This window comes from Pavona decussata, unplaced genomic scaffold (genome assembly GCF_977016875.1).
Source record: "Pavona decussata unplaced genomic scaffold, jaPavDecu1.1 SCAFFOLD_286, whole genome shotgun sequence".
Classification (NCBI taxonomy): domain Eukaryota; kingdom Metazoa; phylum Cnidaria; class Anthozoa; order Scleractinia; family Agariciidae; genus Pavona; species Pavona decussata.
In genome coordinates this window covers 375,651-401,983 of record NW_028145687.1, presented here as the reverse complement: position 1 = coordinate 401,983, position 26,333 = coordinate 375,651, and the positions used below count along the sequence as shown (strand labels likewise).

The 26,333-nt window shown below is 39.0% G+C and overlaps 1 protein-coding gene across 1 annotated transcript in view; it reads right to left on the bottom strand.

The window, feature by feature from the left end:
* LOC146455051 (uncharacterized) overlaps positions 1–26,333 on the bottom strand; it is a 76,529-nt gene that overhangs the window by 46,846 nt on the left and 3,350 nt on the right. Inside the window, exons 3-20 of the mRNA XM_085094738.1 lie at positions 24,362–24,437; positions 22,857–23,185; positions 21,218–21,356; positions 18,755–18,973; positions 17,486–17,608; positions 15,420–15,725; positions 14,628–14,932; positions 13,874–14,027; positions 13,164–13,256; positions 11,229–11,410; positions 9,796–9,886; positions 8,540–9,160; positions 6,018–6,179; positions 4,901–5,071; positions 3,459–3,682; positions 3,199–3,364; positions 1,786–1,917; positions 145–404 (exon numbers count right to left, since the gene is read on the bottom strand). Coding sequence (XP_084950864.1) covers positions 145–404; positions 1,786–1,917; positions 3,199–3,364; positions 3,459–3,682; positions 4,901–5,071; positions 6,018–6,179; positions 8,540–9,160; positions 9,796–9,886; positions 11,229–11,410; positions 13,164–13,256; positions 13,874–14,027; positions 14,628–14,932; positions 15,420–15,725; positions 17,486–17,608; positions 18,755–18,973; positions 21,218–21,356; positions 22,857–23,185; positions 24,362–24,437 — 3,753 coding nt within the window. The remainder of the gene's footprint in view (positions 1–144; positions 405–1,785; positions 1,918–3,198; positions 3,365–3,458; positions 3,683–4,900; positions 5,072–6,017; positions 6,180–8,539; positions 9,161–9,795; positions 9,887–11,228; positions 11,411–13,163; positions 13,257–13,873; positions 14,028–14,627; positions 14,933–15,419; positions 15,726–17,485; positions 17,609–18,754; positions 18,974–21,217; positions 21,357–22,856; positions 23,186–24,361; positions 24,438–26,333) is intronic.

Genomic DNA, 26,333 nt, shown 5'->3' with positions numbered 1-26,333 from the left:
TTTCAAAAATTCATTAATAATTCATAAACCCATTGACTGTTTCAGAAGTTAAACACTAAAGCATTGAAGCAGTGTCTGTAAAAATGGATTAAGGGAGTTTTGCACATGCCCATTAGACTAGTCTACACTAGAAAAAATATTCACCTGGTAAGGTCCCCGTGTGAAACTGGAGAGCCTTATCTGAGGCTTATGCCAGCGATTTCCATGAATAAAAAAGACGTCAACCCGCTTTTCCAATTCGTCTCTGATAGACTGAATATACACATCTAGAAAAGCGTAGTTTCTATTTGCTATCCTCAAATGAAGGCATCCATACATATCACTGATAAAAGGGCTTCTAAATGATTTGGTCTTGGCTAGCCTCAAAGTTCTTTGATTCATTTGGCCCCAATCCAGATCGATCGCTGAAATAAGAAAGCGAGCACAATTCAAGGTAAGATTAAGTTGGTTGAAAATCGAGTTCAGAATTAAATTCGCTATGACAGGAGTAAAGCAAAAATGCATCAAAATTTTGCGATTTTTACAAAGAAACGTATGGTGTGGGCAGCATTTTTTTCTTTCGTTTTTTTCTTTACAAATTCCCGCGCGCTGATTGGCTCGTAGCTATTGTCTATGAGAGTACAGACAATAAATTTGAGCGCGATTTCTCCACGCAAAATAAAACCAATTGCGCTCGTGATTTTCTATGTTATTGTAAAACAACCACTTGTGTTTTGATCATCTTATGACGTCATTTTATGGTCTATAAAATACTGTCGTCGATTTGTTAAACAGATATCGCAAGATTCAAACTTCTCTGTTTCCTGTGCTAAGAGCAGATCTCTACGAAACTTCCCAGTTTTACTAAATCTATTATGGCAAATTCATTTTTGAAGTCGTTTTGTCACTTCATCTAATATTTTAAAATGCCTCGCTAAACACAATATTGTGCTAAAACGACGATTGTTTGCACAGTGGGTGGACGTTGGGGATCAAGCTATCTTTCGCGCAAGTACCATATGGACCACAAAAGTCAGTCTGTTGTTACGAAAATTGCATTTTATTGACAGCCATAATCTCAAATCTTGCTCTTGAATGAATCACGGCTATCAGCCACCTTAAGGTTGCTACATTAGCGTCGACAATTTAAAATTTAACGATGATTCCCATCGGATTATGTTGTGTCAAGCTATTTTAAAACTTTCTTTCTTTATTTCGATTTCGAGAGAATTAATAACTTGCGATGTCAGCAAAAGAGAAAGGTTGAAAAACGCTCGCCAAGTTTGTTATAACTACAACCAAAGAAAATAAGGAAACTTAGGTCATAGTCCATGGGGAATACCGAATAAATTCCGAATACCAGCCTGGGCTAATGTTAGAGGTTTATTTTCGGGAGGGGGGAGGGAGGAAGTGGGCCGGCGACCTCCACCATTTGCAACGTGTCCCATTAAGGTCCGTTTAAACGATTTCAACATTTGACCAACATTTCGTTCAACTTTCGTTGAACGGATGTTGAGAAAATGTTGGATGAAAGGAGTGTTCAAACAGTTTGAACGCCCTTCAACTTTTTTAAGAACAAAGGAGATGTTGAATTGTTCTTAAACTTTTTTGATTGAAAGCTTAAACCAATTTCAACTCACTCTCGAAATTTTTTTTTAAGCTTTCAACAATGTTGAACGACCTGACCAAACGTCCCCGACATTTGCTTCAGTAAAGTGTTGAAGCAAATGTTGAAACCGTTTAACGGACCTTTATTGGCCGCGAAAACAAAAGAACTTGTGGTATAGAAATTCGGTTTTGACTAACCTGCGTCGGCGACTGTTTGGCTACACGCGACAGGATAACTGGCAATTCTGCAACCTGGGTCAACATGTCTGCTATCCGGGACACTAACCTTTTCAAAACCACAATCATCAGTACCAAGGCTCATGGTAGTTACTGCGGAGAAAAGAAACGACCCTTGTAAGTTTTAAGTGTTGTCTGCTACGGTTGAAAGTTATTTTATAAAGTGTTACTTCGACATACGGATTATTAAAAACTGGACCATCGTATAACGCAATTCTAGGGTTTTGACTGGCTTAACGGTTATGGTATATGAGCCATTATACCATGTACAAGAAATAGCGACTGTTGTGTCTTCTGTTTGTTCTCGCAAAGCGAAATCAGCAAGATCTAGCAATATTTCTTGATTGTTTTTAATAAAACAATTATCCCACTTGCGCTTGTTGGATATGAGATGATTATAGCCGGCCATCTCATATTCAACGCGCGCTCGTGGAATAATTGTTAAATATACAGAGTTGTTGTCCCCGGCTCGGGGATTGGGTACTCCCATATATGAGTTATATAGGTATTTGTCGCTGTAAAGGATATGGTTTTCAGCTAGTTTACTCTTGAATAGGGTATAGAAATCAGAGAGTTTTGGTCTAGAATAGGGTATCATTTCCTATGAAACTAATCAGTTGCTTGAAGAATTTAGTCAACAAGTATAAATAAACATTAAGAGCATAATTTTTTAAAAAATGTGACTATGGTGTGTATCTTATACTGTAATAGTGGACGAGTTTCAGGAAATAACAAGTCTGGAAATAGGTCTAGGATAGGGTAGGGATTTTCGGCTAACATGGTCTAGTATAGGGCAACGTTCTCAGAGTTCCAGCAGCACACCTGCAGCTAAAAATTATGGGAGTACCCCTCCCCCCGGGGCTTGTTGTTTTCAAATCTCTCAACAGTATTATAGACTCTAGCTTTCAATTGATCACGAAGAGCAATTTTTTTTTAAATTCACCGTCAGAACACGCGTCAGGCTTACAAACTCCACTTAATTGGCTCTAAAACGAACAAGGTTAAACATGACAAGAACTTACCTTCAGGGCTGCGACCGATTTCAACAATGGGACCGTGACTTTCATGATATTAAATCGCTATTAACAATTATGTTATGTTAAGGGTGTACAAATATGACTTGTCAGTACTTCACTTACCATATTGTCTAGGTTTAGTCATCATTTATTTCTCTGGGAGGAAACCTAAGTTTTACAAGCCCCATGGTTTTTATTAGGTTCCCTCGCCACTTCTTTTCTATCTCTTGTACTTTAATCACTGTAACTTTGTAATCATTTGTAATTTATTAATCATTGTTACTTAATTGTGTGTGGCAAATAAATTAAATAAATAAATAAATAAAACAACTCTTGCTCTATAAAGGCTACCTTTTACCTGATTCAATAATCGTGTGAATTCCTTCGTCTGTGGCCTCAAAACGCGCGATTTTAAGTTTCCTAATAGCAAACGACTTCCTTAATCCTGTATCAGCCAGACTGCTGAATTTTCCCATAGCTACACTGCGCCAGGAAACATCCATGATCGCTTTGTTTATTGATATCTTTAAAACAAAAGTAAAGTGAAAATATAAACACTCTAGAGCGTTTGCATTTACGTTTGCGTTGCTCGTGTGAACCAACCCAAATAGCAGTTACCTGAGAGATAATTAACCCATTTTCGCTATACGTCAATGTCCCGCTAGTTCGGTTCAGTGACAGTGCCAATCGAGTCCATTCATTGTAAGGTGTGGTTCTGTTTAAACGCAGCTGATATGTAGAGGTATCTAGCTTGAGTTTAAGATAGTAGCTGTTTTGAGCATACACGAGCGTTAATCTTCCGGTGGTTGCAATGTTAAGTTCCAGCAGGGTCATTTCGTTATCTGCGAAGGAAATGAAAAAAATTAAAGAATCAAAAAGGCTGAGTTTGATGGATAATCTGTCTAGAAAGTCTGTTCGGTTTGGTAGCATGCGCGTGAAGCAACTTTCACAACAAATACTGCAAGCGTCTAATCGTGTGGAAGGGCGTTTGCCTAGTGATCAGAGCGTTGGACGTTCGATCGATCTCTTGGTCGGATAATCGTAGGTGGTTTGTTTCTAGGTTGGTGTCAGCTGTTTCGACAAAGGTTGTAAAAAAAAGTGTAAAAGCGTACGCGACAATGCCGAAAGGTAGTCTGGGAAATACCCAATAAATTTCAATAAAAGCTTTTATTGAAATTTATTGGGTATTTCCCAGACTACCTTTCGGCATTGTCGCGTACGCTTTTACGCTTCCTCTGGCAACCTTAGATTGTCGAAACAGCTGTATATTTCCTATTGTTTCCTTAGATGACAAACTTGACTCCAAATTTTCTCGCTCTCTCTGCTCAGGTCCCGGTTGTTCAAAGGAAGGATTACTCTGTCCAGCGGATAAAATGTATTGCTTGGAGTACATTTTATCTGCTGGATAGCCACTTATCCGCTGGATAGAGTTATCCGTTCTTTGAGCAAATAGGGCCAGGTGTATACACCAGTACCGGCTACCAAATTCTATGGGTAATTAACCTTACACTAAATGTTATCTAAAATCATGCAAACATTTCAAAATTTTGGCCTAAATGTAGGCCAACATTTAGAAATCCATCTTATACTGTAAACTAGCCCTGCGACAAACGAGCCAATGCAAGAGGGAATAGTAGTTCTCCTTTTTGTATCATGCTACTGAAACTCAAGGTAATGCTTCGGCTGTAAGGGCCACTTACTCTCGAACTTTTACAGCACTGTTACAGCATTACGTCGAAAATGATGTCCATTTAAATAAATTGCATACTTTCACAAACGCTATTAGATATAGTTATTTTAAATCTTTTTTAGCTGTTAGCTTTTTGTTCAAGCTGTTGTTATTGTCAAGCCCGGACAATTTTGAAGCTCAAAATTCCTACCGACAATAGGCTCCCCCGAAAATAAGCCTTAACATGTAAAAGTGTTCGCTGAAACAAATATATTCGAATTACTCAGAAAGTGATATCCTCGCTATTACATTCCCCACCCTAACGGTCTGTTTTTATATCCGTCTTGGGTGAACAATCTATTTTTTTTTTAATTGGGTCTTTGATATTTACCTCTTTCACAGACAAAAAAGCTCTCAAGACTACAATCCTTTGTAATCCACTGTGAGTCGTTAGCATTCAGTTGAACACAATCGCCTGAGGATAGACGTGAGTCGTCTGAAGCGAAGAATGACGCTGGTTCATTGTCGCTCCAAAGAAACTTGCCTCCTTGGTTGCGCAACCCTGTGTGACAGAAGGAACTCAAAACAGAACGCAAGACATGTATGAAGCCGGTGATTAAGCCTGGTTTACATTTACGACGCAAGCATAGGCATAAGCACAAGCATAACCACAAGGCCTATGTGTAAACCGGTGCGACGCAAGCATAAGCGCCTTGTGTTTGCGCTTGTTCTTATATGCGGCGGGGGCGGCAGCGGCTTGCGTAGTCCCAGTTTACACGTATGACGTAACGGTGCAAGCATAAGCACAAGCACAAGAGAATGGAACGATTTCCCTTCTCTTGTGTTTTTGCTTGTGTTTGCGTCGTTGCGTCGTACGTGTAAACCGGGACGACGCAAGCGTAAGCACAAGTGCAAGAAAAGGAAACTGAAAAACAGTGACAAGTTGTCAGCGTACATTCTAGTTACTCATGCGTTGCCATTTTCATCCATGTTGAAATCAAGTCTCTCGCCAAAAGGCAGCCTGGCTGCGCGATTGCGCCAAATTTTCATGCTTCTGCGCGTGCGTATGTCACCTTATGCTTATGCTTATGCTTATGCTTATCGCACGTGTAAACATCCTTGTGCTTATGCTTGCGTCGTACGTGTAAACCAGGCTTTAGGGAGCTTTAGCAACGACGGCAGCGATAACGTCATTATTAAAATGAATTCACGCCTGAGTTTTAAATGTTAAATGTAGGTGAAATTTCCTAGAGGTGAATTATTGGAGACCGCACCCAAAAAAAATTCAAGTTTACGTCCTCCATGAAACGTCCCATTAGGAAATTTCACGTCCTAGACGTGCAGTGACGACAAAGAAATGTACCAGAAAGTTTAATGCACGTGCAAGAATTGTTGTTTTGATTCATTATTAAGAATATTGCTTTTTTGACGTTCTCGTTGTCGAGAAAGTGAGAAGAAGGCTGGCTTTTTTTTATCGATTTTTTTTTGTCTTTTTCAACATGACTTACCAATCCAGGGATTTGCCGGTGCAAATTCTGACACGACATTCTGTTCGTACTGACTTGTAATTTTCGCCGGTTTGGATCCCTCGGGACAACTGATCAGGTAGTCATCCCAGTTTTTGACGCCCCTTGACAACTGATAACACGTTTCTGCGCTGCACAGAATATCTGGAAATCGAAAGCCAAAAGTAAATAAAATGCAGGGATCTTTCTCTGCATTAATTGTCTATAAGAGCGGCTTTCAACTGAGTGTTGTAAAACCAAGCTTAATGAATAATTACTCTGGCCTATCATAACAGATGTAAACGGCGCAATGAACCAATCAGAATCTGAGGCAGCAAATACATGTAACCTGCGTCAAGCACGGGAAAACGCGTGCGACCAAGCATGATTGGTTTTGGTTTAGCTTCCCATTGGTTGAGAAACTGGTGCGAACTTTCTCAACCAATCATAGAGTCTAGTAAAGCACAACCAAAGCAAACGCGAAATAACCTTTGACGGTCAGTTGAAAACCGCTCTGTGTTCTTCTTAGAAAAACATGAGGAGTTTTACACTACTGCGATCCATTTGACCCCAAGATTTGGAATAATCTTGGCCCAGTTGTTAAAAGTAAGGTGCACCTAGACCTAGAATTAGGAGTTTCAATTTATTGTTCTTAAACTCATTAATAATTCATCAAAAGAAAACAAAGAAAATCACTACCGTGACCGTGGTTTGGATATGTGATCCTAATTACCATAAACTTTTGCCAACTTTAGCCTAGAATTTCTCCAAGAATTATTGCTCATTTGAGAAGCGATATCAAACACTCGAAAGTGTGTTTCATCAGATATCCAAACACCTCGAAGTCGTTTAAAAAAACTCGGCTGCGCCTCGTTTTTTCAACCTACTTCTCAGTCTTTGGATATCTGATGAAACACGCTTTCTCGTGTTTGATATATTACTTCTCAAAATTATTAATTATTTATGAGCTAATGACCCAATGAGGTTAAGCCAATTTGGTCAGGTGCATGTATTTTGATACCCAATGAAAATACTGATCGAGACACGTCCGATTAGCTCGAAACTGATCAAGAAACTTGGAATTTTTTGCTAATTAACAGTATACCAATTCCCGCTCTACTCATATCTGTATGACAACGACATTTTCTCCTCCAAATAACGCTTGAGAGCACATAAAATGTAAAATCTCTAAAAAAAAAAGTCTACCTTTAAAACTCACCCGCATGTAAAATATTCATTTCATTTAATATTACCAACTGAAATAACAAATAAATAATCGTACATTCTCCACGCCCTCTGACAAAGTTTTGTTATCAGACAGTTCTACTAAATTCCGACGCTTTGCACTACCACAAAATACAACAAAAGACCTTAAGGCCTCTATGCTTTGGTGGCATCCATTCATTCGTTCTTTCGTTCGTTCGTTCGTTCGTTCGTTCATTCGTTCGTTTGCTCGTTTGTTCCTTCATTTTTCCATTCATTGATTCATTCATTGATTCATTGATTCATTCATTGATTCATTGATTCATTCATTCATTCATTCATTCATTCATTCATTCATTCATTCATTCATTCATTCATTCATTCATTCATTCATTCATTCGTTCTTTCGTTCGTTCGTTCGTTCGTTCGTTCATTCATTCGTTCGTTCGTTCATTCATTCCTTCATTCATTTGTTCCTTCATTTATCCATTCATTCATTCATTCATTCATTCATTCATTCGTTCGTTTGTTCATTCATTCCTTCATTCATTCGTTCCTTCATTCATTCATTCATTCATTCATTCATTCATTCATTCATTCGTTCGTTCGTTCGTTCGTTCGTTCATTCGTTCGTTTGCTCGTTCGTTCCTTGATTCATTCATTCATTCATTCATTCATCCATCCATCCATCCATCCATTCATTCATTCATTCATTCATTCATTCATTCATTCATTCATTCATTCATTCATCTATCCATCCATCCATCGATTCATTCATTCATTCATTCATTCATTCATTCATTCATTCATTCATTCATTCATTCATTCGTTCGTTCGTTCGTTCCTTCCTTCATCCATCCATTCATTCATTCATTCATTCATTCATTCATTTATTCATTCATTCATTCATTCATCCATTCATTCGTTCGTTCATTCGTTCGTTTGCTCGTTCGTTCCTTCATTTATTCATTCATTCATTCGTTCGTTTGTTCGTTTATTCGTTCATTCGTCCATTCATTCATTCGTTCATTTGTTCATTCGTTCATTCGTTCATCCATTCATTCATTCATTCATTCATTCATTCATTCATTCATTCATTCATTCATTCATTCATTCATCCATCCATCTACTCATTCTTTCATTCATTCATTTTCATTGATTCGTTCCCTCCTTTCATCCATTCAGATCCTCCAACATCGTCCTACTCCACGACTTTCCCCTTAGGTAGGGGTCTTTAAGAAAATACCTACACTGTGTCCAAAAATGTAATACATTTCTTTATAAGTGTAACGATGTACCTTGACACGGTGGCTAGCTCTTACCTTGCATGGGTTTGACTTTCATGGTTACACGGACAATGTTTTGACCTTTTGACAAATCAAGCCAGCGTATACCGCCTGGATAAACGCCATTCAAATCCACAGAGATTGCAGAAGCTGTACATTTATTGTACCACCACGCAGAGTCAGCATTCTCAGCACAGTTGCTAGAATCTTCCTCGTCATTATCTTTGTCATGTGTAGAAAACAATACCTCATGTAAGGGTCCTAAAGCATCTCCAGCCGTACCATAGTATCTACCAACTCTCAGCTGATAGTTCGCTTTTGCAGCTCTTCGCACTTCAAACGCGTTGTAAACAGCATGTGATTTATCGCCACCTGCGTTTTCTAACTCCACCAAAAGAACTGAAGGGACTCTAGTAAGAAGATGAAGATTTTTGTTTCCAAGCCAAAACTCCCTCGTCAGTTCTCCAAACCCTTCGTTGTAATCCGTCCAGCCTCGGTAGAAATTCTCGGTGCCATCTTTACGTCTTTGAATCACTGTCCAACCTTCTTCACAGTACACGTCAAATGAGTCTAAACCAGGGCTTATTTTAAAAATTCCTGAAACGGTTTGGGTAGTATTTCGGGTTTGGGCCTCCAAGCAATTTCTTGGAAATGTTCCTTTAGAGGCAAAAAGTGCAATTAGTTAGTAATCGGTATACAACATTTGCAAATGAAGCCAATTCACAATTGTTTTCAAAGGTTTTGTAAGCGCCTTGCGAGGTATAATGATGGTAGAGTTGCCCATAATGTTGAGGACAATAATAATGATGACGATGATACATAGTGAGAATGTAATGTTATGATGATAATTAAGAAGAAGATGATGATAATCATGATGATGATAGTGGTAGTGGTCGTGTTGGGGACTGCACCTTCGTTGCTTCCTTCTCTCTTAAGAAATCCCTACAACGAGGTAGATAATGATGATGATGATGATGATGATGATGATGATGATGATGATGATGATGATGATGATGATTATGATCAAGATAATGATGATGATGATGATGATGATGATGATGATGATGATAATGATGATGATGATCAAGATAATGATGATGATGATGATGATGATGATGATGATGATGGTGGTGGTGGTGTTAGTGTCGGTGACTGCACCCTCTTTCTGTAACCTCGTTGCTTCCTTCTCTCTTAAGAAATCCCTACAGAGAGGATGCTGCCAAATCATTCTTCTCCTCTAAATAATTATCGGCTGAAGACGCGATGCTCTTAAGCCAAATCAAACCTCTCACCTTTCTGTTGTCTCACTTGAATAGTTCCCACGTTGATCACATTCTTTATTTCATCAGCTCCGCATCCACTGATAATCTCAGTATCTCCCATCTGAAATCCAGAAACATTTATAAAAGGTTCTTTTGTTCGGACGTCATAATAAAAGAGAATATTCTTCAAAAAAACCAACAAGATTAAGGACGGTGCCTACTTTTGTTACTGCGCAAACTTTCTGCGCATCTCGAGATACTCGGGTTTCTTATGGGTGGTGCCTACTAATACAGCGGCACGGTTTAAAACTATGCGGATAAAGCAGAACTTAGCAAGTGTTTTTGGTATCCAAAAAGAAAATTGGGGGGTAACCCTGCATTTTTCATTTATAGGAGATAATAAAGCTTCAATTTGGCAAAATACGCCATACATTGTTTTGTATTTTACCACTTTACAGAGTAATTGTTGCTTAATTATCTCCAGAAAATGCTCCGCTACCGCCAATTTTCTTTTTGGATTCTAGTAGGCTATACTAAGATCCGCATAGTCATAAACGGTGCAAAAATACTTCTGTATTAGGAGGCGCCGTTCTAAAAGAAAAGTTCAACAGACGTTTTGGAACACATCCAATGTACAGCCTCGTTTTGGTGACGAGACTGCAAGATCGGAAGGATGTGGTAGCGTCACATTACAAAATAACGTCTTCTGTTATCTATAAAAACCTGAGCTCCTGATAAAACAGTATATTCGTCACGCGAGATTGTTTTGGTTTAATTCTGGAAAAATAACTCGTGGCTTTACTTTAAGAAGGTTCTGGGGGAATAATAGACTAGTTTAGCAAAGACAACGCGACTTCACTGATATGTCTTTATGACACAAAACTGACGTACCAAATTCTCATACATTTACTGTCATTTTAGCTTTGTTTTCCCCCAACAAAGATGGCGTCCGAAACTTTGAAAAGATCTACTGTACGTAGGTCATTTGCCTTTGACTACAAAATCTGAAATTGAAATTAATGGTGTTTAAAAACACACCAAAAGGGCAAAGAGGTAGAGACAGAGACAGACAGACAGACAGACAGACAGACAGACACACGGACACACAGAGTGTTATTTCGACACGGAAATTCATCAATTTTAACAATTGTTTTTCATGAAAACCGTGTATAACACCAAATGACTAATAAATTATATATGTAACAGATAAAAAGTTTACGTTACTACGAAACTACGTACTGTTTTGAAGACTTTACATAATAAAACTGTGTTATGCAATAAATGTGAAATGTCAGTAAGAACTGTGAGGACCGAGTAAACATCGAGATTTATGAAGGATTATATGGACTACTCAACCTCGTTTCCAGGGTCCTCTGCCTGGGAACGAGGCTGTGGACTACTCTGCCAGCACAGAGAGAGAGTGCCTGGAACTTAGTTTATGAAAAGTGTTGCTATAAACCTACCATTACTGAGTAAGTTCCTGGCTTGTTAGGAGCAACAAAACGAGTTTCATATCGAGTAACATTCGAGCACTGTTTCGTCACAGACGAAGCTAAGCACCTGCTTGCTCCAAACGCTGTCACATGAGGCTGTCGTAATGAAGCATTTAAAGCTGCGGTATCATCCCAACAGTACTGGTAATAACCTGGAAATTTGGACACAGAATATAACAAAACAAATCAACTCAATTTGAAAAAGCGTTTAATACAATTTACACTGAAAGCTTCGTAAAGAGTGTTTGGGGGCTGTAATGTTTAAAAAACGAGCAGGAGTGTTTTATCGGGTTTAAAACCACGAGGCACAGCCGAGTGGTTTTAGACCCGATAAAACACGTGCTGTGAGGTTTTTGAACAGCTTCAAAAACATTCCTGGAAAAGCATGTGTCATTAGAGTTCATAACAATTACGCTTTTGTGAACGTACTAAGGAGGAGTATTTTATCAGCTGGTTGTTTTATATCAGTGTTTTTTATCAGCTGATAAAACACCACATACTAAAAAAGAGGAGGTTTATCGATATAAGTCACTGCAAGTAATGTATTATCGACCATTTGATAGGTCAATGGGCTTATGAATTACCGCAGAAGTTATAGCACTTATGTCACCTGGGGACAGGTTCACAGAGCCCTCGTAAGTTAAGATGTTTCCTAAGCATCGTTTCTGAGCAATATTGTGTTACTATTCCAAGAATAGAAAGTCTGGATAGTAGCAGATATATGTCGATATTAAAGACCTTCAGATTTGACCACGAGTACGAGATTGAGTACGAGTACGACTTTTCAAATCTCGTTTGCGCAGTTTAGATAACCGCTTGTCACAACAACCTTGTTTCTAGGGTCTCCTTATCTGCTGGTAAACAACGGGAAGGGGCGAGAGTTTTGGGGATGGGACTGATTTGAAATTTGAAAAGTCGTACTCGTACTCAATCTCGTACTCGTAGTCAAATCTGAAGGTCCCTATTCTAAGAAACCACACAACACTTTTTAAATTTGGAAACATGTTTCGACAGAAACAAGAAAAGACTTTTGCCAAGAAACAACTCCAGATGGCAGAAAGAAAATGCTAAAAATATACGAAATCGATGCGATAAATAACGTTTCAAACGAGTTGAAAAAAAGACTTAAACTCAACTGACTTAACTGGTTAGGCAAAAACCTAGCTTAAGAAACGGAAAGGTGACGGAGAAACTAATTACATACTAAATGAGGTGGTAAAGCTTGAACATGTGAAAGCTTACAAAAGCAAACTAAGTGTTACGAAATAGAAACGGAAAAATAGACGATAATGAGACGGAAAAGTGCGGACACGAAGCTTAACGAAACAAAGGTTGCAAATTACTATTATTGTTCTAAAATCCAAAAGAAACATAAAAGTCTTTTTAACTGAGAATGGCTTCGTTAATCTGACTGCTGGCTTTTGTGCTAAATGAAATCAGCAAGATCTAGCAATATTTCTCGGTTGTTTTTAATAAAGCAATTATTCCACTCATGCTTGTTGGATATGAGATGATTATGTTTACTTCAAATCCCGGCGCATTGCTGTGTTTATATTGTCTTTAGTTTTTTATATAACTGACAATTCATATTCGTCAATTCTGGTTTTCGCTCTACGTTTAATAATAGATTTTTCTTTAATTTATCCACAGTATTATTTTTTTTATAACCGAGAAGAGTCAATTGGATGGATCTTTTATTATTATTAATTATTATTATTATTATTATTATTAATTATTATTTATTATTATTATTATTATTATTATTATTATTATTATTATTATTATTATTATTATTAACATCATCATCATCGTCGTCGTCATTAATATCATTATCAACTCGGCGCGTTGTCTATCATCCCATATCCAACGTGTGCTCTTGGAATAGTTATTCTAAAAATAACTCACCTCTGATGATGACTTCAGCGCCAGGTGAAGTGACTATTTCTGTTGGTCCAATTAATCCAAATTTAGGCTTTCTTGTTTCCTTCTTTATGCGCTCTGGAAAGAAACAATATCACGCTTATTAAAATTTCTTCAGTGTACAAAATAGTATGGCCGTCCTTCTTTGAGGAGAAAACCCTCCCGGAGTAAGGACAAGAACCAACAACAAGCTCAACCAACATAAGACACCGAGTCCAGGAATCGAACCCGGGGCCACAGAAAGCAGAACTCAGAAAGTGCTCTTGGTATCCAAAATGAAAATTGGAGGTAACCATCTATTTTTCAGAGGTAATAAAGCTTTAACTTGGAAAAAATGCCATACACTGCTTTGTACGTGGCTTTTTAGAATAACTGTTGCTTGTTATCTCTAAAAAAAGGCGTGGTTACCCCAATTTTCGTTTTGGATTCCAATAGCCCTTGCTAAGATCGGCTTTTCCCGTATAGTCATAAACCGCGTAAAAATACTTCGGTATTAGTAGGCACCGTCCTTAAATTTGAACGTAGTGACATAAATGGTTATAGCGTATATAACGGTTAATGAGAGGCTCACAGTTTGCAGTTCTTATAAGGTAGTACGTACTCTGCGTGTTTCGTGGCCTCCCTAAGCACACGTGACCACTACATCCCTGAGTCGTATCACCAAAAGGATGCTGGAGACAATGTCATGGACTTACCTTGAGCGCACCCATAGATCTCCATTCTTAAACACGCCTTATTGTTCACTCCGCGATGAGCGGTTAGGATCTTCAGACGTACAAAACGAGTCTCAATAGGATTAAGAAGGCGCCGTCGTACAACAGAGGTACCATCGATGTTGCCAGCAAATGTCTGCGAAAAGAACAGAGCGAAAACAACTGAAACATCGGTCTGCTTTGGTCTGCCTTGTGCAATACGTTACAGTGATAGAAAGGGGTGGCTTAGAAGTAAATCTAACAACTGGGTTAACAAGACTATTGTCTTTAAAACCACCTTAAACTGCAGTCACGCACGTTTCAAGCATGTTATTATCCGGATACTACCAGATTTGGATTGCACTGTCTGTTACAAGTCTACTGTAACTTTAGTTAATCTATGTAAAGAAGCTGTAAAAATTTTTTGTCCCACAAGCTAAAACTGTGGGCCACAAAATTATGTCACACACAAAATATGTCGCACCTTGCACACCTTTTCGCCTGTTTTCTACATGTAAAGCCGCTCTCAATCGTAGGTGTAGTTTTACGTAATGTAAGATTTATTTTAGTCTCGTACGTAGGTATATATACAGGTCACTTATGTTGTATTGTAAAACTCCCTGATGAAGTGTGCGTTAGTCAAACGAAACGCGTAGGAGAAAATAAATCGTTTTACAATCGGGCTTTGAACAACTGGGCTCTGAACAATAAATTAGCTCGTAACTTGCAATAACCTTTAACAAATAATTTATCTTACTCTTGTATGTCCGCCTGGTTCCTGGTACTCCATCCACTTCACACCATCGGCGCTGTATTCTAAAGAATACGAAGTCACCCATGCATTCTTTTTTCCATACCCTTGAGTTGCTATGTATGTCACCGTTTTAATCTCTTCCAGATCAATCTCTAGGAATTGAGGAAACTCCACATCCGTACACCAGGCTCTAGGATGACTATGGTTCAAACGCGCATTCCTCGCGAAGTAATTAGTTGCTGAAGAGCTAACATGTAGCTGAGAGTTTTGGATTTCACCGCTTCCCATGCCCAGAGATCTGGAACAAACTGAAATTTGATAGACAGATAGACAGACAGCCTTTATTTAAGCACGATAATAAGTTAAAGCTCAGCAGCTTGTCGGGTCGCGCGTTAAAATTAAAAACTAATCTCAAATCAATTCAGGTCATTAAAACTGAAACTGAAATTAATACAGTATATCTTATGCCATATTTTAGAAAATGCCTTACATATATATGTAGTCCTTACATCTAAGTTTGGCCGTTTTGGCTGAAGTCTGAAGTCTGGGCCCACAGTAATTGGCGCTAGATTTGTCGTCACCCTTAACCCAGTCCTTGTTTATTTTCTGTTTACGTTATCATGTTCTGTTTATAGTTTTATTTTAGAAGGCGAAGTCTAATTTAAAAAAAGTCTCCTTTTGAAACATTGAAATTCACTAATATTTTGATCGCACTTTTAGACCGGTGTCTTCTTTTCTTACTGCGCATACGTTCTGCGCATCTCGGGATGGTCCGTACTCAAACTAGATTATTACCTGGTAACGTTATGACACTGCTAATGTCACAAGGTTTTCCTGGCGACCCTTCCTGTTCCTGTATCCATGGAAACATCTCCTGTCTGTAATACCCAATCAAACAGTACCACGCTGGGGAAGCTGCTTGGGTGTTTCCGCCGAATTCCCTCACTAGCTGTGACGTAATGTTTCTTAGGGGTGATGTATGGACCGCTGAAGCAGCCATTGATAGTAAGACTACTGAACGCTCTAATAGAATTGTCATAAACTCCTCAACCTTTTCTTCGGTGTCATTTAATTCAAAGCCTCTGGTAAACTTGACTTCACCTGTAAAAAGAAAGATACTTGCTTAATGGCTGCTCATGGCTGTTGCAGATGCTGATGCTGAACAAATGCCATTAATGCTTTGTTTCAACTAAGTGTCGCAAAACCAAAACTAAAGACGCACTGTAGAAACCAATTTAAAAAAATGTAAACAATGGAATGGACCTATGAAAAATCGAGGTCACGTGTTTTTGGTAGGGGTTTGGTTTGTCTTGTAATTGGCTGAAAAGGTAGCGCGATTTTTTTAACCAATCACTGATAAATATAGCGTGAAACTCATTTACACGAAACCTGGACCACTACCCGCCTCACAAAAGCATGCACCTTGTGTTAACCATCACAATGTGTTTCTTAGCCCTTAATTGATAAGCAATTCTGTCAAACATGGTGCCTATGAAAATATGAAATAACGCCGTCTAACTTCAAGTACCCAAAGTTAGGGTTATGTGATTTGCTGATGGTTAACTGTTTTGGAAGTTGTGCGGAACTTGTATCAAGAAAGTAATAGTTAAAATATATTGACAACAGTATTGCTGCATTTTTCACACATTCAGGCACCGAAAGACTGACAAGAAAAATCACAGAAACAGAACAGAATGCGTGTTACGTAGCGAGACTAATTTTGAGAATGATTTATTAATCAGTAAATGGCACAGGCATACTCGGAAAAAAGGTCCGAGTGCTCCTATCAGGAGTCGAACCTAAGACCTTCCGATTACTACTTCGGATGCTCTACCACTGAGCTACAGGAGACTCGTGGGAGCTAAGGCCATTAAAGGACCCTAGTCAGCCTCCGCCTTTTCGATGCCATCGAAATTATTGATATTGCATGGTGAAGTGAAATCTTATTGCTTTACTGTAAGTTGTGTTCCTGAAAGTATGTTTCATTATCTTTAGTAGTTTCATAGTGATTTCGTTCATTTCGACATGCTACGAATGAAATATAATAGCCAAACTCTAGCATATAAACAAAAACAAAGGTGTGGCTGATTAGGGCCCTTTAAACAAATTTTAACAAATTTAAATCATCGCTTAAGACTTATTTTTTCAATTTAACTTATAATTAGGGTTAGATTTGAATAAGGACCTAGGACTTAACATACCTACTTTTTAATGTTATTAATGGATGCATACACTATTCTATAACTGTATTTTTTTCTAAATTTCAGTATTGCACAAAGGAATTTTTTTTATAGTTACTTCTTAAGTACTTTTTGTAGTTAATGTATACTAATTGATTCTATTACACTAAGATTTTTATTTATTTGTATCGTGCATTTCATTATATCTATATAGATACTTGCGCGTTATACATTTTTAAATTATTGTTATATTGTTATTATTATAGCAGTTAAAACGTCTGTGTGCTATATACAGTTAAGAAGCATCACGAGGCGCTAACGCAGCGTAACCCGTAGGTTTATTATTATTATTATTATTATTATTATTATTATTATTATTATTATTATCATCATTATTATCATCATCATCATTATTATTATTATTATTATTATTATTATTATTATTATTATTATTATTATTATCATCATTATTATCATCATCATCATCATCATCATTATAATAAAAATAAAATCTTTCTTTATTATAATATTCCAAGCAAAATTGATATTTACAAGTTAAAAGTAGAAAAAAAGAGCTATTAAAACCTATTTACAATTCATCATCATTATTATTATTATTATTATTATTATTATTATTATTATTATTATTATTATTATTATTATTATCATTATTATTATTACCAGTATCATAATCCACGACCACAAAATTGATTCCTCCGCTGTTAGGACTGTAGTCTTTTCCATCCACTAAGATGTGGGGAGCCGGCGAACCTCCTTTTGATCTCACCGACACAGTAATGTGACCTAAGGACAAAATGAAAGAGAATAAATGATTGAAAGAGCGAATGGATGATCTGAACGAACGCGTACACAACTCTTGTCATTCAACATTGCCTACACCTACGATTGTCGTAGGATTGTGAAACATGTCTCAAAAACCTACGACATCTTACGTGCACGACAAGTTGTAAGTCTGACACGTGCATACAACAAAGTTGTACCGTCAAAATCGGCCTTTACAATTGTAACGTATCTTGCCACAGGGTCAGTCTCAAACATACCCTGAAGAAGAAAGGCGGTGCCTTTCGAAATATTGGAAGATATACTTCCCTGACCGTGAAATCAGCCTTGCCTTTTTTTTTAGATTATTTGTTTTACAATTTTTTTGCTGATTAGATCCTTCACTACAGGATCCAGTACTTTTATTTTGTCGCGGTGGCCCTTGCAAACACAGTTAATTGCTGATTTTTACTTTACATTTGAGCAGCCTAGTTTGCTTAAAACATCTTTTGTTGGTGTCAAGCATTATGTGCCAGTACTGAAGAGTTCGCGATCCTGCCCCCTTACGTGGTTTCATTTCCGTCCTCCTTTCTAACGAGTTTTCACCACTTGTTCCTCTCCACTCATCAACCCCTCCCCCGCCTTTACACCTCCACTAGGGAGTTTAGGGAGCTTAAGCAACAACGACGGCGATGGATACGAGAAGTATGGCTTCTTCGTTGTATCTGTGATTCTAAAGGAAGAGTTTGTAAAAACCCTTTTCGTGTTAAATTCCACAGTACTGCAAGTCCAGGATTTCGTCATTGGATTCTCAGAGTAGTCGTCGATCTTTCAATTTCCTACCGGCAGCGAAGGGAAACAGGATATATCTGTATGTAGGCTACCTTTAAAAGGCCATTTTCGAGCTAGCCTGCGAACAAGCTCTCTTGGGGGTGGGGGGCGGGAGGGCCCCACCCCCAAGAGAGCTTGCTCGCAGGCTGTTTTCGAGTCGCTATGAACCTCACTAAGAGAGCGAGGCTGAGTTCAAAGCCTTTCATATGAAAATTAATCTTGCTTGCAAAGTCCTCCTAGACGTAAACTAATTTTCATAATAAAAACTTTACCCCTAGCCTCGCCTATTTAGTTATTTCCCGTCAAGCAACCCTTACATAAAAAAAATAACACTCTTACCTTTGTGCTTTATCCAGAAAGACACACCCAATTCGTCGGCATTACTAACAAGGTCCCTCTCCCTTCCCTGCTTCTTTATTTCAAGATGGCCGGTTCCTGTTACAAACAAGGTGTCAGCAGCCGCGTATAAACCTGCACCAACAGAGTATGTGGTGGTCTGATTCGACTCATCCAAGAAATTCTCACCACCAGATAATTCAAAATTCCACTGGTAGCCATCTACAGGGAAGAAATCAAATTCATTTTATCAGCGATAATCTGGACCTAGCTGCGTAAAACGACTTTGGGTAAATGGAAGTTTTCTTCGTCTGTTGATTGATTTTGGGACTTATTTTTCGCGTGTTATCGTGGATGACTTGGAGGCCTCCTAAAGTGTATAGGAAGCACAAACTGAACGGAGAGTACCATATTTATTCGATTAACCACCCTGAGTGCTTATTTAATTTTGGGCCCATGAGGGTGGGCGCTTATTGTTTTCCCAACATTGTCACCAAGCTAGCGTTCGAGCAAGCTCGCGGGAAAGAGGAGGGGCGGGGAAAGCATGCTCGCAGGCTATCACTAAGTGAGGACATTTTTAGAGAATAACATGGAAACAAGTTTATTATTTCGTTTCAAGAAGAAGTGCAAAAGTGTAAAAACTAATGCGAACAAGCCATAAACAATATAAAAGTTCATTGACCATCGTATCTAAAACCAACTTTGGAACACAACTGACGCTCCTCTTACTTTACGCTGGGCTAGTACAGAACATTTTTTTTTTGTTGGCAAAGGTGGACGCTTATTAACTTTGTGGGCTTTCAGGGTGGGCACTTATTAACTTTTTGGGCTTTCAAAATGGGTTCTTATTAACTTTCTGGGCTTTCAGGGAGGGCACTTATTAACCTTTTGGGCTTTCAGAATGGGTTTTTATTAACTTTCTGGGCTTTTAGGGTGGGCGGTTAATCGAATAAATACGGTACTAGAAAACCCTTTATCCAATCAGGCCCTGGTTCTTTAGTGGAAAAAGACCGTGAAGCAAGTGAAGCGATTCTATGAAGATTGAATAGAAAAAGGTTTACTAGTTGGCTCTTGTAAGACAAAAAGTACTAATAATGATGTAAGCCTGTTGGCGACAGTTCACTCATAACAGTTCACTCACAGTTAACTCATTTCACTAGAAATTATAATGTGCATAGCTACAATACTCGCAGAAGAAATGATTTACACCTGCCCAAACCCAAAAAAACTTGCAAAACGATTTTTTAGATATTCGGGCTCAGCTCTTTTTAAGCTCAAACCCTGTACGTTTTTCAAAACGCCGAGTCACTTTCTTCTTTTAAAGCTTCAATTAATACCTACATTTTCTAAATTTTATAGACACTAGGTTCTTACAAATTATTGCATGATTGTTTATGTTTTATACTTTTCAAATTATTGCTTGTATCTTTAAATTTATGTCTTGTATTTCTAAATGCTATTCTGTATTTTTGAATTATTATGATGTCTTGTATTTTTAATTATTATATTTTTAGTCCACGGCCCCTCTGGATATCAGCCTCGTTGCTGAATGAGCCACCTTGCCAAAATAAAGTTTACCTTTACCTTTATCTAAGTCGCCTGTTAGCGACTCAGTTCACTCACAGACTCACTTTGCATATATAAATCCTCTGTGTACGAGAGGATCCCGCGCCTTTGTATCTCATTCTTACGGCCTAAACTGAATACTGAAGCCCTTTCTTTTTTTGTGTGTGTGTAAAAATTACTCTGATTCCAGTTTCTTAGTGAATATGGTCAATGGTTAAATAAAAGGCCGAGCATGAGGATAAGCACGGGGAATTATATCCATTGCAAAGAAAACTCAAAAAAGACGCACAAAACAGCGTTAAGCGTTGAATCAATCAATCAGTCAATCAATCAATTAGTCAGTCAGTCAGTCAGTCAGTCGGTCAATCAATCAATCAATCAATCAATCAATCAATCAATCAATCATTCGATCAATCAGTCAGCCAATTAGTCAGTCAGTCAGTCAGTCAGTCAGTCAGTCACAGTCAGTCAATCAATAAGTCAATTAATCAATCACTCAATCAGTCAGTCAATCAATAAATCAATTAGTCGATAACCAATCCCAATCCATCAATTATTAATTAAAATCTTAATTCACACGACCAGTTCCCCCAGCTGATCTCGGAGCTCAGTTGCTTAGAGCGTGAGTGGTCTAATCCAGAGGCCGTGGACTCAAAGACGTTTCTTTGGCCTCAGCAAACCAAATTTCCTACACAGGGCTATTGTTGTAGTTTGATATCATCTTACATTCACTGTTTCTAAGAGAAAGGTATTTGCCTTTTTCGTGTAGTAAGTTTATCAAACCTTGCCAATCGTTTCGAGGAAGAGCCACGCGTTCGCTATGTTTTCTAGCCCGACAAATCCTAAGCCTAAAGAGAAACTGCATATAATCGTAAACAATTGAAAAAGTTTGTACAATACCTCGGCAGCCATACAGCTCCACCCGCATTGATATGTGATGGTGCCAAGATGTTGGTTGGAAACGGATGTAACGAGCTCTTATTGGAGGGTTTAAGTTGTGAGAAATAACTGTGTTTCGGTCCGTGTTACCAGTGAAGACCTAAACAGTTGTCGGAATAAGAGAACTTATTATTATTAGGGAGTTTAAGAAACGAGGACGGCAACGGCAACGAGAACGTCATTTAAAAATATAACTTCTCGTTTTTGTAACTCTTTCGCAATCATTTAAATTTGTTTAACTTGAAAAATGCTGGCGAACTCTCCAGGAACAAAATTAGTATAAACGACGTCAAAGTAAGGAAAAATAAAGAAGATTTTGCGTCATACGCTCCCGTTCTCGAGAAAACCTAAAATTTGGTCATTTCACGTTGTTGTTTTGCAGAGGACGCGGCAAAGAAATGTACCAAAATGTGAAACGCACGCGCAAAGCGGTTGTTTTTGCTCATTAAGCCCATTGTTTTGTGGCGTTCTCGTTACCGTTGCCGTCCTCGTTTCTTATAAACTCCCTATTCATCTTGACTCTGAACGTAATGTTCGTAGGCCAAGAATCGCGTTTACGGCAAACGGCAAACGTAAGATTCGTGTTTATGTTTTCTTGAAATAAAGAGCTCAAAGATGAGAATACTGCAAACTAATTCTGGCCTTTGATGCTAACGCAAAACTACTCGATTTGACAGAGAAATTGAAAACAACAAGCGGCAAATATAGGATAACCATGGTCACTCGTGGTCATATCTCACGTTAGCCGTTTGCCGCAAACGTCATTCTTAACATCTCTATTTTTTCCATTTTGTCGCATTCCGAGAAACCGTCGGACACCAAAACATGATTTTTCCAGTCCTTGATGGAGAAACAATTGACGGGCTTGGACAACGGAAACATTTATCTTCCTTTGCCAACCGTGGCCAACGAACGACACTGGCTAGGCTGAAGTATAAAACGTTAAAACTCTCCTCTTAGGTGAGGCAAATTGTTATCGACGACTATTTCAATCGACAACTGTTAGTGTTCGGAAATGCGTTTCCACACACGGAAAGCTTAGTTGTCCAGGGTTGCTTACCATTTACGCAAACCACCCGGATGGAAATTTTCGGCATAAATACGAAATGATTTAGCTTGTCTTAACAGAAGTTGGATAAAATGCAAAATGTATGAACATCAGCTGCAAATCCCAAGAGGAGCAATAAAAATGCATCACTTTGACCAGAAGCCCATAATTTCAGAAGTAGTCCAAATGGAATGATGCGTACCATTTGATTTTCCAACTGGAATTTCCGGGTTTTCCATGTAAATGGTAAGCACCCCAGATAACCTATATCTATGTTTTGAGGGAGCCTGGGAACTTGTTTGTAATGCGTATGTGTACATCGTGCAGAAAATGTAAATGAAATTGCCCTTCGCCTTTAGTTATATCGTGTGACGTCTAGAACGTGCATTTCTACCATGAAACGTATTCAGAACAACGTATTTGTGCGTCACGTGTTCCCCTGCAGTCACGAGTTTCGTTCTCGACTGGACCATTGCGACATGCGCAGAACGTAGGTGCATGCAGTAGCAAAAGGAGGCACCGTCCAACCCCTCCCTTGAGACATTACGTCACCTTTTCAATAGTTTTTCCTAGCTCCTTGTAATAGTGGAAGTTCACTCCAGTAGCACTGTACTGCAGCTTGTATTGTTTTACCCACTGGTCTTTGTGACTTCTTCCTTGTGTAGCTACAGCTGTTACTCGAGTGAATGGACTTTCCAGATCAATCTGGAACCACTCATCCGCCTGATTTCTGCCAGCCGACCAACCGCCCATTTTATGTCCAGAGCGTGTAAAGTGCAGTCTTCCCTGGTGCGATGCATGATTTTTGTCATATTGTGAAGAAGCACTTATTTTCCTGTCAGTGATCTCGCCGTTTTCCACGCCGAGAGCCTCTTGGCATCCTAAAGGATTACATTAAAGGGCGGTTTCTAATTGTGTCGAAAGTAATTCGTGTTCGCTTAAGATTTGCTTTACTACACCTTGGATTATTCAGCAAAATTCGCGCCACTTAATGAGCCGAGCAAAACCAAAACTCGCCGTGTGTCGTAGCACGCTTTTTCCCGCGCTTGGCGCCGGTTACATTTATTTGCTTCGAGCTGTGATTGGTCCATTGCTTTGTTTCCTCTGTTGTGATTGGTCAGAGTAATCATCATACTTGCTTTTTGGTTTTACGACATGCAACTAAAAACCGTTTTTTCTAACATAACTATACTAAAGTGAAGCTTGTACGCACACGGTGGCCATGGGCGCATACTGGTGAAACTGAGTTTGCGGTAGTATTTTACAACATTTTCAACCAACAATTACTAGAAACAAATAAAATGCATTCAGGTTAGCAATAAGAGTTAGTACAACAATCTACTTGATATCACCCACCCACCCAACCCGGATAAAATCAGAGATAGAGGTAGATCACTACACCCGGGACTACGTCCCCTGCTCTCTTCGAATAGTGTGTGGGTTCTTTAGGCGTTCCATCATTAGGAACAAGTGTTGAGAGACGGAAATTACGGTTTATCGTCTCTATCCGAGAAGCCTAGAAAGCCCAAGCGTTTGCAGATGTCATTACAAAGGCAGCAATTTCTCCTCAGTTGTTTACTAAAGTAAAGATCTTGAGTATTGGTCCGGCTGGGGTTTTAACCCGCGACCTACCGCCATTAGTTCGTTCCTGTAGCAACAGAGTTCTCCGAAAAGGACTTATTACCAATCTTAGCCACATGACAATACTCTACATTTTTATGCGGACAATGAAATGTGGTCCCAATCACAGAAAGAATACACTACAAGTGGTCGTAGGACTAAGTTAATTCCCTAGTTAGCTCCAGCTAATATTGGGTGGTGTTAATTAAGTCTTGCTTAAAAATGGCTTATGGCATTCTAGCTACTACATTTATTAAACTATAAGTACTGTCTACACGACAGAAATAAAATGTATGGCTCTGTGCTACCCTTTTTTTTCAGCCAACTGAATAACCAATTAAGTTTTCCTCCCTCCGGATTGGGAACACAAGTTCTCTAATTCATCTCTTTCGTTTTGTGGCTTCAAGACGTGCAGTACCGTGTTCATGCACACTTACTTGAGTACCTCGAGGAGGCAGTCCATTTCAGAAAGGTCCAGAGCAAAACGGCAAGAAACCGCCATCGAGACATTACCTGTCGCGGAAGAGAAACCGTTACCAAATACTTGAGGGACACTTCAATTCGTGGAATATAATTTAAAGGTTGTTGACGCTAGCTACAGAAAAAGTCCTGTTAAAAACGGGAATAGTTCCGATGCCTTTTGCAGGGAAACACCAGAAAAGTTGTATGTCCAGAAATGCACGCTAATGAGATGCATGAACTGTATGATAGATCTCACAAGGCGTCCCCTAACCTTAATTCTTACCAAAAAAAAAAAAAAAAAAAAAGAAAAAAAAGAAACCAAGCGAACAATTAATTCTGTCAAAAACGAAATCATAAGAAAATGACAAAAAGGTCTGTGTCACATAAAGTATCGAAATTCAGGGTTAGGTGCATTTCTTGACATAAGTGGTTCTGAATGATGATAGCTGCGCCCTTTCGTGATTCCAAAGAGACGAGATCACCTACGTTTCGAGGACTTGTTTTCGCCACTACACCGTTCTCACAAAAAACTCGTAGTAAAATAACGACAGCTATCTGGTTTTCCCGCCAAAATGATACTGATTCATTCGCGCGCGCTTTTTCGTAACAAAGCAAACTCGCACTCGTACCCTGACTCAGCTTAGATGGGACACTGGTCTGAGCTGCTGTAGCTATGGGCAGCCTAAGCTCAAGCTGTGAGCGATGATCATCTCGCGTAATAGCAGTCACGGCGAAAATATAGGAGTTTGTATGGGAATACAGTCGAACCTGCATGTGCGACCGACCACGACCACCTCCCATAAGCGACCACCTACCCAAAACACCAAATTGTTTCGTTGATTACATAGGCGGTGGAGCAGAGGGGGCTGTGGTCCCACCAAACAAAAATTGGGGGGAGGGGGGCACAGCCCCCCGCGTTTTAGTACCGAAAATATCGCTTGCACAGTATAAAAATGGGCAAAATATTCAATCTCGTGATCTTTTCACAAATCGTTTTACCAGCATCGCACTTGGCGAAATATTTTTTTATAAAACGTTTGATGCAGTGAGAACTGCGCTACCCGAGGCACGTCCACTTACAAATAAAACGGACCATGTGCGAAGCTTTCAACAAAAATTCTGTCACCAAAACACTATTAAGAGAAATACACAAACTCCTACGGATGTATTTGACGTTACCAGTACGCATCGGCGACTTCAGAGCGCACATTTTCTGCCCTCAGACGACAACTACCTAAGAGGCACCATGAAGCAGGACCGCCTGAACAACTGCCGACTGATGCATTGTCACAAATCGATTACGGACACACTAGACACTGTAAAGATTGCAAAGAGGTTTGCTTGTGCCAACGAACAACGCAAAGGGCATTTTGGAAACTTTGAGTAGGGGAATGCGCATGGCTGGGTGAAAGGTGAGCCCCCCCTCCCCCCACGTTTCAAAACGCTCCGCCACCTCTGTTGAAAGGTCTCGTAAACGACCACCTCTCGTACGCGACCACGACCACTTTTTTAGAAGAATTTTTCATTGCTTTTAAACTCTTGTAAGCGACCACTTGATACATGGTCTGATCTCCATGTTCGTTGTATGTACTAGGCTACTCAGAGTTTACGAGGAACCTTTAGTGACGACCAAGCACTGCTCGTATTGTAAGTAGGAAAATGTATGCAATAAATTCTCTTCGAATAATGTGCCAGGTACAAAACTTTCAGTAACAAGAACACGACTCTCGAATTTTGTAAAGCCTGAAAATAATGACAGTGTAACACCTGTCATATTATAATAATAATAATAAAAATAAAAGTCTTTATTTCCTCACAAGATATTGGAATAACCTGTTCTCGTAGTTTTGTAATATGCTAAGCTCTCAAAAATTGTCTCAACACCAACAAGGGCAACCTTTTCCATTTTTGCAACGCGATACAAACAGATATTGATATAGACGCGAA